Raw genomic sequence first — 15091 nt, 5'->3', positions numbered from 1 at the left:
AAAAACAGTCCTCTGTCCACAGACCTCCACACAGTCTTCTGCTCCATGGTCTACACTGCACATAGAAGAACTGTGGGCTTTATGGCTTTGGCAATACATACACCCAGCTCCAGGTTCATCTTAACTCATATTATTACGAGTATTGCTACTATTTATTTATAAAGTGCCAACATATTATGTAGCACAGTACAAAGAGGGAATCATGATGCAAACAAATAATTTATAGTAACTTGAATCAGAAGATAGAGATAATGACCTTACAATCTAAGAGGCGTGGGGGAACAATTGATAAATATGGTAATGGAATAACAATAACTAGTGGTGGGGAAAGTTTGTGAGGCTGCCATAAGGCATTAAAAAGTGGAGGCATGAAAGATACATAAGTCACTGCAGAAATGTCAAAACAGTCATCTGCTTTCACACATGACTGCCCTTAACTATTTTTATCAACTAAACCTCCTTCCTGTTATGGTTCTGGAAAAGACTTTCGGTCTTGTGCTGCATGGGCGCTCCTGTGCTCGGAAAATTGCTCTCTATGAGCAATTTGAAACCCGGTTCGGTTTTCTGACAAAGTGATTTTGATCCTTTATACAAACATGCTTGTCCTTACTATTGTGTGCATATACTTTCTATTTCTATTTGGATTCAAATGAATGTGGATTTTGTTATTGTTCCTTTACAAAAGTGTACATTGCTTTTATTGTGCAATAAATAGCCATTTTTTTTTTAATCTAAGGTTCTGCAAAACTCATTAGCTTAAATGTTTTATATTATTTATATTTAAATAAATTAGTAGTGCAATACTCTCTCATTTTTTATGTTTCCAATTTAGGTGTTCCACAATGCCTTTGTTAATTTATACCTTTAGCGCCCGGGGTGGGGTACGGAATAATGATGCTGATTATTCCGACAAGACTTACCCCGACGTCTTCACACCGAAGGGCTTCTTCCCGACGAGGCTCCAGAACCACTGATGTGCCAAGTGACTGGAAGTAATTGTGATGAATGAAGAAGCCGGCGCGACCTGATGACATCACAGCCAACCACGACGCTGCTATCGGTGCTGTTAATGGGGTAATGTAAGTATGCGGGCATGGACAATGTACTTGTCAGAGTAGTCAGCATCGATATGCTGACTACCACCGGTGAAGTCTCAGTTTGGGTTTCGCTTACGCTAGTGTATAGTTTGTTTTTGTTCTCCATGATCGCACAAGTAGTGGTGGTAGCTGCTGTCACCACTAAGGCAGTGGAGATCACCAACAGAGGAGCAAAGACAGGGAAACTGGTAATCATATTCAAACCATCACTTTGTCTCCTTCTCCTGGTCGTGCTACATCTGTAATAACTAATGTCCCTATTGTCAGTGATATTATGTTATTCCCACTGTAATACCAATGTGATGGGAAGAGAGGACTGGGAAATGAGAAAAGAAGAGCGGAATTGGAGACTATGAAAATAGCCAGAACAAGGAGAGAAAGAGAGTGTGGATTGGGATAATATGAATTGGGAGAGTGAGAACTAGGAGAGTAGAATGTGGCAGAGTAGGAACTGAGAGAAAGAGAATGGGGATTAGGAGAGCAAGAACTTGGAGAGAGGGGACTGGAAAAGTAAGTAAGCTTAATCATCATCGACATTTATTTATAGATCGCCAGCATATTCCGTAGCACTTTACAATTTGGAACAAACACAGTAATAAAACAATACTGGGTAATACAGACAGACAGAGAGGTAAGTGGGCCCCTATTGGAGAATGAGACTTTGAAAGAATAGGATAAGTGCAACATATTGCATATTGGTCCAGCCAGATTGCAAAAGTAAAAATTGCCTAGTGGGCTATGTGATCCAGTGACACAGCAATGTTGTTTAGGGGATCAGAAAGTTGTTATCTTGTGTGAACTGTGTAAAGGGTGAAACTAGGTTACCTCCCTAAGGAGGTTATGAGGGTAGTTGAAAGTATAAAAACTAGAGAAAAATCTAGTTTGTATTCAAGAATCACACCTAGGCAGTGAGCTTGTGATGTCAAATTTATTGTCATGTTGTCAACAGAAATCAAAATGTCAGGTAAGTAACTTCTGTTGACAAGTGGGAATATTATTAGCTTTATTTTTGCACGATTAAGTTTGAGTTGGCGAGAGGACATCCAATAAGACATGGCAGAAAGTCAGTCAGTAACACTGGATAACATGGTGAGAGATCCAGAGAGGATAGATACATTTGAGTATCGTTCACATAGAGATGATTCTGAAATTCAAAGGAGCTTATTAGATTTCCAAGAGCAGCGGTGTATATAGAGAAGAGCAGAGGACCTAGGACTGAGTCTTGTGGTACTCATCTGATAAGGGAAACAGAGAAAATGTGTATCCAGAGAAGCTAACACTGAAAGAGTGATTAGATAGGTAGGATGAGAACCAGGATAGCACAGTGTCCTTAAGACCTAGGGATTGTAGCATTTTTATGAGAAGAGAGTGGTCACTAATCTCAAATACATCAGAGAGATCCAGGAGAATTAGAATCTCGGAAAGGCTTTTAGATTTGACACTGATCAAATCATTGACAACCTTTGCCAGTGGAGTCCCTGTAGGGTGTTGGGAATGAAAGCCAGAATATAGAGGATCCAATCAACTATGTGACGAAAGAAAGTGTGTGATGTGAATGTAGGCAATTCTCTTGACAAACTTGTATGGATATGGGAGCTGAGAGATCGGACAGTAATATGAGGGAGAGTTTAGGTTAAAACTTTCTCTTTCTCACCTGCCCAGGGCCGGATTTACCGCAAGGCAAACTAGGAACCTGTTGAGGGCCCAGTGCTCCTTAGGGGGCCCCGCAGCAGATGGGGGGTGGGGGGGCAGCCAAAGAAAAAATATATTTTGACCTTGTCATAACACCAGCAATTACCATCCCCACGGGGTCCATGGCCAATATTCTTTAACAGCCAGGACCACAGTATGATGTGCGGCGGCACATAGCTTACCCTTCTACTTAACTATAGGAGTATATGCTATGCTAAAAAAATATAGTGCTATGGATTGTTTCAGGGAGGGGGGCCCAAAGCAGTCTCTTGCCTAGGGCCCTATGAAGTCTGCTCATTAAACACCACTATAGAAGACCGATTGGAGCATGCTCTATATGCTACCATTTGGTATGCATCTACTATTACTTGCATTCTGCTGTGTACACTTCTCGGAGAGCTACATTCTATTAACAAGGTATTGATTTTCTTCACATGTTTTTGCTTTTGTTTGTTTCATGTTATGGCCCACGGATGTGCCTGTTTAATACTACTTTATTTTTATTTATTTTTTAAAATTTTCCTGATTTAACTTGTATAAGTTTTTCAAAGTAAGCTCAATGCATATTTTTTTTTGTTTTGTTTGAAAAAAAATATTATTGTTATCTTTTACAGTCCAATTTTTTTTTCCGAGTCTTGGTAAACCCACTTGCACGTGTAAGTGTAGTAGAAATCTTTAATGTCCAAACATGCTCGAAAGTTTGAAAGCCATGAAGTAATGTATTTTTTGAACCCTTTCATTCTTCTATCTCAAATATAGCTTTCTTTGAACTGGCCAAGGCAGAGTTGGCAGCAGGAGGGCAACAGCTGTCAACCCCTCCAAAACCAACAACTATTCCATCATACTCGGCCCATGCAAACATGGGGAGAACATACAAGCTCCTAACAGATAAGGCCATGGCTGGGAATTGAACTCATGACCCCAGTGCTGAGAGGCAGAAATGCTCACCACTAAGCCACTGTGCTGCCCTAGCCTGTGATGCTGAGGTGGTCTTTTGCTATCTGCACCCACTTCATGTCATCCTGTACATCCTGTACATTGTGCCGCCATTGACCAAACTGTTTGTGGTATTGCACTTTTGCACCACAGGCCATTTGAGACCACTATGTGAGTCGAGGCAGGGATATCCCAAAAGTCCTTCAGTCGTGTGCTGAATTTTGTTCTGCGGGCGTTCCTGTAGCGGCTCAGGCAATTTATCCATCTGCCACTCGATGAGAAGTCCTTTGTGCCCATAAAGTGGCAGTTTGTGACCATAGCCATTTTTCTGCACATCATAGGCGTAGTAGGTGGGACACCTGTAGCCCTGGTTCCATCGGGTGGGAATGCTTCGATTTATTTGAATCGTAACTCTATAAATGTCCAGGCTCTGCAGATTTGTGACCTGGTAGGTCTGTGTCCAGGGAGTAAGCATGACTCCTTTGCCTTTCGGCAATCAGGGATGTAGCAAAGATTGCAACAGAGGCAATCAGACCAATAATCTGGTGTGGTGAAGTAGGGTTGATGGATTGGACTGACATTTTGGGAATAAAGAGGAAGGAGAGGATACCTGGGAAATTGATGCTGGGGGTTGGTAGTGATGTATTGGGAAATAAGGTAATAGCAACATATTTGATGAGGTTGAAAAAGACACCAGTCGATCAAGTTCAACCTATTTTGGATCTCCTGCGATCCTGCACTTATATTTGAAATTGATCCAGAGTAAGCAACTGCCAATCTGTTTCAATTGTGAAAATCCCCCGAGACCCAATATTGCAGTCCTATTTTTACCCTATATCCACTTCTATCCTTCATTTTAATTAATGGTCGTATCCCTGGACTTTTCCGCTAAAAATTTGTCTAACCCTTTCTTAAACATATCTATTGAATCTGCCATCACAACCTTCCCTGGCAATGAATTCCATATCTTGACTGCCCTTACTGTAAAGAACCCCTTCCTTTGCTGGATGTGAAATTTCCTCTCCTCTAACCTTAGGGGGTGACCACCTGTCCTGTGTATAGTCCTTGGGGTAAAAAGTTCCCATGAAAGTTCTCTGTATTGACCCTTAATGTATTTGTAAATAGTAATCATATCTCCCCTTAGACGCCTCTTTTCTAAAGTAAACATGACTAAACTGGCTAACCTTTCCTCATAACTTAATGACTCCATACCATTTATCCATTTTGTCAGTGAGACGTGTGAGGGTATTGTTAATTGAGGTGAGGTTGTGGTCTAAATTTTTCTCCATAAGGGTGAGTGTAGTATGTAAATTTTGCTCCATACAGGTGAGTGTAGTGTGTAAATTTTGCTCCATGCAGGTGAGGGTTGTGTACATTTCAATGGTGTTCATTTGATTTGTAGCATTGGTTTCCATGAGATTCTGGTAGCAGCTGCACAGTGAATCCCGGCCACTGACTTGGGCTCCCTCTGCCATATGATACTCTTCCACTTCATGCATCTTCTTCTCCACCAGCTTATCCAGGCAAGTGTCTGCATATGCATTAGCACCTTGAATGAACGGAAAAAAAGCAAAAATGAGTCATAAAAAAAGTGTGTGTGTGTATTTGTGTGTGTGTGTGTGAAGCTACTAAAAATGTAGCTTCATTACATATAACTGTATCCATCAGCATAAATGTATGAATGTTTGCTTTTATTAGTTAAGGAAAACAAAAACTAATTAACGTAAACCTGTAATCCATTCAAATGTACCTGGTAGTATTAGAGGTTCTGTGAGGAATGGGCTTTATCCAGTACCAATGCAGTCCACCCCTTGCAACCATCTCATCATCGATACAGACCAATGCCATGGTCACAAGGGGACTAAGGTCTAGTTCGGCAGGGGTCCAATGCCTGTCCTGTGAGCATGTCTGCGGTGGACAATCAACTTGTCCTTAATTCTACGCTTAAAGTCTAACCACCTGAGAGAAAAGTTCACAATCAAAAATGTTAACATTATTCAAAAAGACCTTTCCACATTTAAAACAATGAAAAAAAAAAAGAAAAAAAAGAAATCTCTTAAGCATAGTTACGGTTTTTTGACCTCAGCCACTGTGCATTTTATAGGAGCTACGGAATTGACCTGAGTCTTTATTTCATTCCAAATTCTAGATTTTGATGATTTTTCAGCCAAGGAATATATGTATTCCTTGGCTGGAAAAATTGGGCTGTCTCTACTTGCTTCCTGCGGAGGTGGATGTCCCCAAGGCCTGACTATGCTCTTGTTCAGACATACCTAGAAATATAAACCATAAAGTATTAGTTATTCACCTTAAATGCTATGGAAAGTGTTACACATAGGGCCATTTTACTTACCACAAAATGGATTTTAATCCTTCTACAGAAAGGGCAGCTGGACATGTACTAGATAAATAGAAATCTACAGAAAAATATATAGGAAAACTCAATTAGTCATTCTCCTTAAATGCTATGGAAAGTGTTACACATAGGGCCATGTTACTTACCACAAAATCACATGGATAAAAGCTCTTTCTTTTAAGAAACATCTCCCCAGCAGCACAAACATTTGGGACTGAATGATTGATTCAGCAGCAGTTTTATAACGGGTATAGGTGCATTCTCCAGCATAAGCCCCAGGAAGCCAGGCCCAAGTCTCACCCCTGTCAGCGGCGCACGGAGGATTGCCGGGGGGGGGGGTTTCCCCCCGTCGACCCCAAAAAAAACCCAGCAGCTCAGTTTCGCCACGATCTCCTATACAGCAGCCGCGGCGCTGTCTAAGAAGCGTCTGCAACGGTGCTGTATACAATACAGCACCGTCGCGGACGCTTCTTTGACAGCGCCGCGGCTGCTGTATAGGACAGTGGCCACTTAGTTAGCGCAGGGGGGGTTTCTAGAGACTCAGAAACCCCCCCTGCGTGCGCCACTGCCTGATTGCTTGGACACGGCAGAGTACTTCATTTAATTGACAGGCTAGTCAGCCATCCGAGTAATGACACTAAACGGTTCCGCAAGTGACGTGCAGATGCACCTATGTGCAGTACGAGGCGATAGCTGTGCATAATGTTGAAAATTATCATTGACTTGTAAACATGCAAGCAGCAACGTTCATGCGTGCTGAGCTGCATGTCCTGACAGCAACACTTGACCGTAGATTTTAACCCGCAGCTCGGTATGCTAACAAAGAACAGAAAGTTAATGAATACAGGGCTGTCCGCAGGTGGCTACAGTTGCAGTTGGGGAGAAGACGCTCAATCGTGCAGCTCCAGCGGCGATGGAGCGATTCGTGGAGGAGACAACCCGCCCTCTTTGCTGAATTAAGGGCAGAGATAGCCAGGCGTAAGTTTATTATTAATTCCACTGTCTTATGCAAGTACTCCATTATTATAATATATATTATAATATAATATCATAAAAAAATGTATTTTCCAATCAAAAACAAGATGGCTTATAATAAACATCATTGCTCCAAAAACCACCTTTGTGATTAACTATGTAACCTTTCAGGTCAAGCCCACATGAAACTGGTGTAGTGGTGTGTTTTTTGGGCCAATGATGGATCATGTGTGGTTTTGGATACTTCACACTGCAATCTAACATTATCTTCTTGTATCTACGTATATTTGAGACAAAAACAAACAACAGTAACAGGTCATATTTATCCAACAGGACGCCAACGCATCCTGCGCCATGCCCACCGTCATGAGGAAGGGCCACATAACCAGTTGGTCTGGTAGGAGGATGAGGTGGCTTACCCGGAGGAGAAGGAGGCGGCAGCCTAGTAGGAGGAAACAGCAGCCATGGAGAAGAGGCAGCGACGGCCCTGGGAGAGAACCAGAGATTCTCCTGAACCTGAACAGACTGAGCATCTTTTGTTAGTGCTGGTTGAAGAAAATAAGTACTGGGTTATCTTAATGTAGTGGACTTTTGCCAATTTTTGTTTGCAGCAGAAAGACGTGGACTTGTGAAATAGTTTTCCCTTCTAATGGTCACAGTTTACAGTACCAGAGGGCATCCTAAGTACCCCTAATGTGAAAGTGGCTGGCTTGAAAATTGTAGCCTGGGGGTTTAGACTCTGCTTACCAGCCTATTGGGAAAATTTCAAATAAAAAAAAAATGCAGCCAAACTACCAAAATACACACTATTACACTATATACTTCTGAATCCTACTGTGTTCAGCATATCAAAAACCTTTGCCCTGTTTTTCACTTAACATACCATTTGTGCACTCTACCGAGCTTGCAAAATGTATTACAGTACACCCATAGACCTAGCATTTCACCCAATCAATGTATTAGGAGTGCATTATCTACATGTTTTTAGTTATTTTTTTGCAGCTGAAGAGGCGTTGATGTTGCCTCCAAGACGCCGCCCGTCCTAAGAGCTTTTACGGACAATTAAAAAAGCAAGAAACAAATATAAAAAATATAAAAATAATCAAAATAGCCCCTAAAAATAATTTATTTAAAGAAATTGCTTAACATGTTTTATAAAGCTATTTTTAAAATAAAATTGGTTATTTTGTTTGAAAAACTTGTGTGTGTGTTTCATTTATATTTTAATAATGGGTATTAAAGTTTTTGAAGTTAACAATGCTGCACCTCAACCCCCCAACACCCTGCAAGCTGTACCCAACTCCATGCTGATAACACTAGGGGCTAGATTTACTAAGCTGCGGGTTTGAAAAAGTGGGGATGTTGCCTATAGCAACCAATCAGATTCTAGCTTTCATTTATTTAGTACCTTCTACAAAATGATAGCTAGAATCTGATTGGTTGCTATAGGCAACATCCCCACTTTTTCAAACCCGCAGCTTAGTAAATCTAGCCCTAGGACTCTTCCCAAACTCCCTGGGTGGTGGGTGTGGGGTAACTGTGATTTAATTATGTTCAGCAGTGGGTTAAAGAATGAACGGAGAACAGACCGGGCACAGTCTCTCTATCATAGTTGCGAACCTACTATTAATGCCAGGCCTAGTGTGGTGGCAATTGTAGCAACCACAAGCACCTATTCATGGCTGCTAGGGCAATGGGCATGCTGAGACTTTGGGACTCACAAGTGTCAGCATGCTCTGATACACAAAGACCACTATAGGTGAACAAATTAGCATAAAACAAACATATTTTATTTTAAATTTAAACCACCACTACATAACCCTCACTGTAGAATATTTCATCCGACATCCCTGTATTGTATAGTAAATAACAAACAAGGGTAGTCAGTAATACACGAACGCCTGAGAGCTCCTTGCCAATAATCCTAAGCCCATTCAAATGCATAGCATTTGCTGGCGCACGTAGATCAGGAAGTACCTAGCGGATGCATAATGCACTAATACAGGCAGATTTGCACGGTACGCCAGTGCACAGGTAACATTAATGCTGTTACTACCTAAGTCATTAAGCAGTGTGTGCCACGATCCGTGCCGTGTTGACTTTGGGAGTACGCAGCAGACATTTACGTGTGGTTGTATGCAGATGCACGTTGCACCAAGTATGTGTGCCGTAAAGACTCAGGCTCTTTGTGAAGATAATACATGTCTGTTCGCCATGCATCTGTCCCCCTAGACTGAATGCTAAGATATATGGAGGCTGATTTCAGAAAAAAATTACATCTGTGCTAATTGGTCAGCTGATCAGAGAAGGGGAAGAGAAAAATTATTGCCCATATTCAGGAGAGATGAATACCCAGCCAGGGTCATAAAAAATGCTTCACTGATCAGCAACACAGGTTATAGCAATAGATAACAAATTCATGTTACATACTTTCAGAAATGCACAGTTGCTCAGATAAGAAGTTCAAATTACTGAGATGAGGATCAGATTAGAAGAGGACAAGAGTTCACTCTTGGGAGTCAATTTCTTATTGAGACGTCTTCCAGTATTCATGCCCTTCCAGAAGACAGAAAACTGATCATTCGTATGTTTACCATTTTCTGTTGTTTATACTTTTCAATTTTACAAGAAACTATTCAATTTTTTTTTTAATTGTTTTTCATTTTAAGAATTGTGGATTTATTTTTCATATTAATTTACACTTAACAAGTTAAGGTCTCTGGGCTAGATTTACTAAACGGCGGGTTTGAAAAAGGGGAGATGTTGCCTATAGCAACCAATCGGATTCTAGCTATCATTTTGTAGAATATACTAAATAAATGACAGCTAGAATCTGATTGGTTGCTATAGGCAACATCTCCACTTTTTCAAAGCCGCCGTTTAGGTAATATAGCCCTCTGTGTTCTTAAGAATTCAAACATCATTTCTTGCTTGGTATTAGAATGCTATATAGTTAAAACATAGGAGATTATTTGGCTCATAACAACTCTGATGAAAGTAAATTGTCATAGATTAGTTTAAAGGCAGAACCGAAGGTTTCTTGAGTAAAAGTGTCAGCTATTCACAGAAAAAAATTGGTGGTGGCATAATTTGTAAGGCAAAGTTAGTGTGTGGGACAAACAGGGAGAGTTTTAATCATTTAAAACTCAGGTGGTTGTCTTTAATTAACCCTTTGTCACAGACATGTCACGCAAGCTCAGGTGAGTGCTAAATCGAGATAAACTCACTGGATCATGGAGAGTAGGGATTAGGAGTTAGGATTTACTGGATTCATAAAATGAATACTAGACATCCACAAGTGTTTTACTTTGGTGACTCCTTGTGGCTGTTCCCAAAAGGGTTTGAGTGACTTCATGTCTCTGCCATAGAATGAAAATTAATGGGAATGGGAAAAAATATATTTTTCAATATGATTAAAAATGGCAATTGTATTAGAAGTGGGCAGGGCCATCTTTTTCATTGGGCACGATGGGCAGCTGCCCCGGGGCCCCACGGGCAAGGGGGCCCCATAGGCACTCCTCTTAATGAGAATAAATAATCCTGCAAAAGAAAAAACCTGCAAAAAAAACCTACAAGGGTCACTGAGCAAGTACATCTATCTATCTCTATCTCTATATATCTATATCTATATCTGTATCTGTATCTGTATACATCTATATATCTATATCTATATCTAGGGGCCCCGATGCACTGCTTTGCCCGGGGGCCCATAATGTTGTTAAGATGGCCCTGGAAGTGGGACACTTAGGGAAGCGAGTTTCCCCTACAAAACCTGCATAGACATTAACGAGAAAACTTTGAGAGCCCTCGTGAATGTGGCCGTTGCACAGCCAGAGCAGCAAGCTAAGGTGCTATTAGTTGCAGAAGCACATGAGGAAAATACCAGGCTCTTATGGGAAGCATTAATCCAGGTGAGGCGTGACAGAAACGTATTACCTGATCCGGCTCTGCAGAAAATGTCACCAGCTTATGACATAGAACCAAATCTGGTATCTTTGAGAGATTTGCAAACAGGACAAAATAGCCTCCTGAAATTTGGCTGAGAGATTGGCACCATATCTAACTGGTGAAGCTCAGTCAACTTATATGGATCTGGATGAGGACCTGGCCTCTGAATATCCGTGCTTAAATCTGGCATATTGGATTGCATCGGGATTTCGGGGCCAGGCGGAGTCCAGCGTTAACATGAGTGGCACTATGACCAAGGAAAACCGGTCCAAGCACAATTATATGAGTTTTCCAATTTTTTTTAAATATCACCTACTTGAATTATTGAAGTTTTGGCGATAGATCACTGCGTCCGGGGACTGGACCATGGTCTGCAAAGATAGGTGCTTCAGTCAGACCCACGGACTTATGAAGAGCTTGCCACAGTGGTAGAGAGGTTTTTTGTATTACAGCAGATGAACAAAGCAACTGCGTTCGTGCCAAAACCGATGCCATGTCAAAAGTCAGGTTTGACAATCCTTGCTACAGGGCCCAATGGTTGAGCTTCTATTGACAAAGGTGTCTATTCCGAAGTGCTTAGAATGTGGTAAGCAGGGCCACTTTCAGGCCGAGTGTCCTAAACTACCGGAACCCATGGACTGTTCTGTTGCATATTTTGGGCCTGCTTATCCAAGCGGTTGTACTATGAGTCTCACATAAAGAAATTCTTGTTTGTTCTGAGTGACTGTGCTTATCAACCTAAATCTTTTCCTAGCTTTATCAGACTCTGGGAGTGAGCTTACATTGGTTTCCAACTCTACCCTGCCCGAAACAAAAACTACTCGGTTGCCCAAGGTGAAGGTTCTTTGAATACATGGGACAACAAAGGAATATGAGAGGAAATTTCTGCCAGTCACACATAGAAACCAACAGTTATGATAGTGGCTGCCATAGAGCCTAAGCTGCCGTTTACGCTTATTCTCGGACGAGACTCCTCTTTAAGCAAATCTGGCTGAACATGTCAGCAACAATGGTCAGAAACCTGGTCTTAAAGGATCTGCCTAAGAAACCACAATGTTTGGGCCTCGATCTCTGGGAACTGCCAACCCGGAATGCTATCCTGGGGGTCACGGAAAGACTTCCACAAAAGTGTCACCGTTCGAGGAAGCATGGATAGTCAAAAGCAGCGATGGCTAGTGACTGTCGGTGAGGATATGGACTGATCCGTCACGCAAACTTAATTTCCTTTGATCGTTACCAGCTTATCGATGCAACTTTAGAACATGCATTTAAAAGTGTGACTAAGGTGAATGGTGTAAAAAAATCCACCCAGCTTGCAGAAGATATACCAAATTTGTTATTAAAAAATTATCTGCATAGAATTTGTATTGTACAAGGGGAAAGGTAGAACAGTTAATGGTTCCTCAGGTTCATGTACCTCTAGTGTTAAAAGCAGAAAAATAGGGGACACCTGGGGGAAGATAAAACAAGGGAACCAGTTCTGCTCCGGTTTCACTGGCCCGTTGTAAATATGTCAGTGAAAAGATATTGCCGGTCATGTCTCATTTTTCAGAGAACCTGTCCCAAACCCATGTACAGGGTGCCTCTAATAAAAATAGCAAAAGCACAAGTCCCCTTTGAACTATAGCTATGGACTTGTGGCTAGGGCCACTGGAGAAATCCTCTAGTGGGCACCAATGTATACTAGTGGTGCTTGACTATGCGACCCGATATCCAGAGGCAGTTTCCTTGCAGAACATAAAGTCCTGCACTATAGCTAAAGGGCTTGTATTGATCTTTACAAGTTTTGGAATTCCAAAGGAAATTCTCACTGAACAGGTCACCCTGCTTATGTCCAAGTTGATGAAGGATATTTGTCAGCTATTAGGGGTGATGGCTCTTCACACCTACTGTATGTGTATCATCCACAAACGGTCGACTTGATGGAGCACTTTAACCGCACAATAAGGAACATGCTGGGGAAAGTCGTGGTGCTAGAGAAAAAAGATTGGGACACTCTTATTCCATATTTGATGTTTGAATATTAACTCGACTGATTTTCAACAGTTTCCAACTCCATTCAACACCTTCTGTTCCCAATTTCTACATTCTCCTCCCCTGTTAGGGCAGTACCTCATTTTCACCAAACCCTAGCAAATGCCCTTGATCAAGTGGCTACAGTGATTCTTAATACTCCCCGTAGACTTCATTGTCAACCGTGGGATACTCAAGTAACACGAAATCTACAAAAACTTTCTAGCAAAGCAGAACGTCACTGGCGTAAATCTTGTACCTCTAATGATTTCATAAAATATACTGCTATCTACAGCTTCAAGGACAAAATTGATAAGATCAGACTTGAAATGGTATCATCTCCTTCGACAAGCAATCAGCTCAATTAATTTGTAGCACCCTCGGACATTGTCTTTTCATTTGAGCCCACAACTCTTCTCACTCTACCTCCTGTCCTCTTGATCGCATACCCTCACAATTGGTAGGTCCCTATGCTAATTCCACCTCTAACTAAAATGTGTAATCTCTCTCTCTTTCTACTGATATATTTCCATCACTATTCAAGCAAGCAGTGATCAGTGATCACTCCTGTTATGAAAAAACAAAATTCTAATCCAAACACTCTCTTAAATTACTGCCCCACCTCTCAACTCCTATCCCCTCCAAACTTCTTGAGAGAATTGCCTACACTCGCCTCACACACTTTTTTACTGCAAACAACCTACTGGGTTCTCTTTAGTCAGGCTTTCGCTCTCAACACTCCACAGAGATTGTACTGACCAAGGTTGTCAATGATTTGATCACAGCAAAAACTAAAGGCAATTGCTCTCTTCTAATTCTCCTGGCTCGCTTGGTCTTCTAAATCTGCAGTCCCATAATGTACAGTGTTAAATAGGTAACACACAAAGAGGAGAGTTCCATTGCTCCATTGCTAATTGTCATTGCTGAAATACAAATACTAGGGCTGGCAGGCATGGTGTAAATCTGCAGTCACATTGTACAGTGTTATAAAGGTTACACACAAAGAGGAGCGCTCCATTGCTCCATTGCTAATTGTCATTGCTGAAATGAAAATACTTGGGCTGGCAGGCTTGGTCTTCTGATTTTGCAGTCAAATTGTATGGTGTTATATAGGTTACACATAAAGAGGAGAGCTCCATTGCTCCATTGATAATTGTCATTGCTGAAATACAAATGCTAGGGCTGGCAGGCTTGGTCTTCTGATTTTGCAGTCAAATTGTACGGTGTTATATAGGTTACACATAAAGAGGAGAGCTCAATTGCTCCATTGTTAATTGTCATTGCTGAAATACAATCACTAGGGCTGGCAAGCTTGGTCTTCTGAATTTGCAGTCAAATTGTATGGTGTTATATAGGTTACACACAAAGAGGGGAGCTCCATTGCTACATTGCTAATTGTCATTGCTGAAATACAAATAATAGGTCTTTCACCCTTGGTCTTCTACATCTCCAGTCTTTGTTTGAAAGTGTATAAAAATAATATTGTGGGCTTTGAGGTGGTCAAAATTGACTGCAAATGACTTGAAATTCATGTTATTGAGGTTAATAATAATTTAGGAACAAAAGAGAGCAAAATTATGTGATTTTAGCATATTTTAGTAATTTTTCAAAAAAAATACAGATCTAAAACTAAAACCAAAACAAAATATGGGAAATCAGTGAACATCTCTATTGATAACATGACAATAAATTCCACCCCACAAGCTTGCTGCCTAGGTGTAATCTTTGACTGACAATTATAGTTTGTTCCCCACATCGACTCTTTATCTAAATTATGTTACATACATCAAAAAAACCATTTCCAGAATACACACATATTCCACACAAGACACTTCTTAAACCTTTTTTCATGTACTCATCATCTATTGCAATTCCCTCCTTACTGGTCTTCCTAAAATCAGAGTCGAACCCTTACAATCTATTTTGCATTCAGCGGCTAGATTGATTTTCCTTGCAAACCATTCTTCCTCTGCTGAGCCGCTCTGTCAGTCTCTACATTGGTCACCTGTTCTTCAATGAATCCAATATAAAATTCTTCTACTAACATACAAGGACATCAACCGACATACATCTC

General features: G+C 41.1%; 1 protein-coding gene across 1 annotated transcript in view; it reads right to left on the bottom strand.

The window, feature by feature from the left end:
* The window catches only part of LOC142150402 (alpha-2,8-sialyltransferase 8E-like), a 70598-nt gene that overhangs the window by 25056 nt on the left and 30451 nt on the right, over window positions 1-15091 (bottom strand). The window contains exon 2 of the mRNA XM_075205598.1: window positions 5100-5274. Within this exon, the coding sequence (XP_075061699.1) occupies window positions 5100-5274 (175 nt within the window). The remainder of the gene's footprint in view (window positions 1-5099; window positions 5275-15091) is intronic.

Source organism: Mixophyes fleayi, chromosome 4 (assembly GCF_038048845.1).
Source record: "Mixophyes fleayi isolate aMixFle1 chromosome 4, aMixFle1.hap1, whole genome shotgun sequence".
Lineage (NCBI taxonomy): Eukaryota > Metazoa > Chordata > Amphibia > Anura > Limnodynastidae > Mixophyes > Mixophyes fleayi.
The sequence above is the reverse complement of the archived record's forward strand: the minus strand, read 5'-3'. Positions and strand labels throughout refer to the sequence as shown.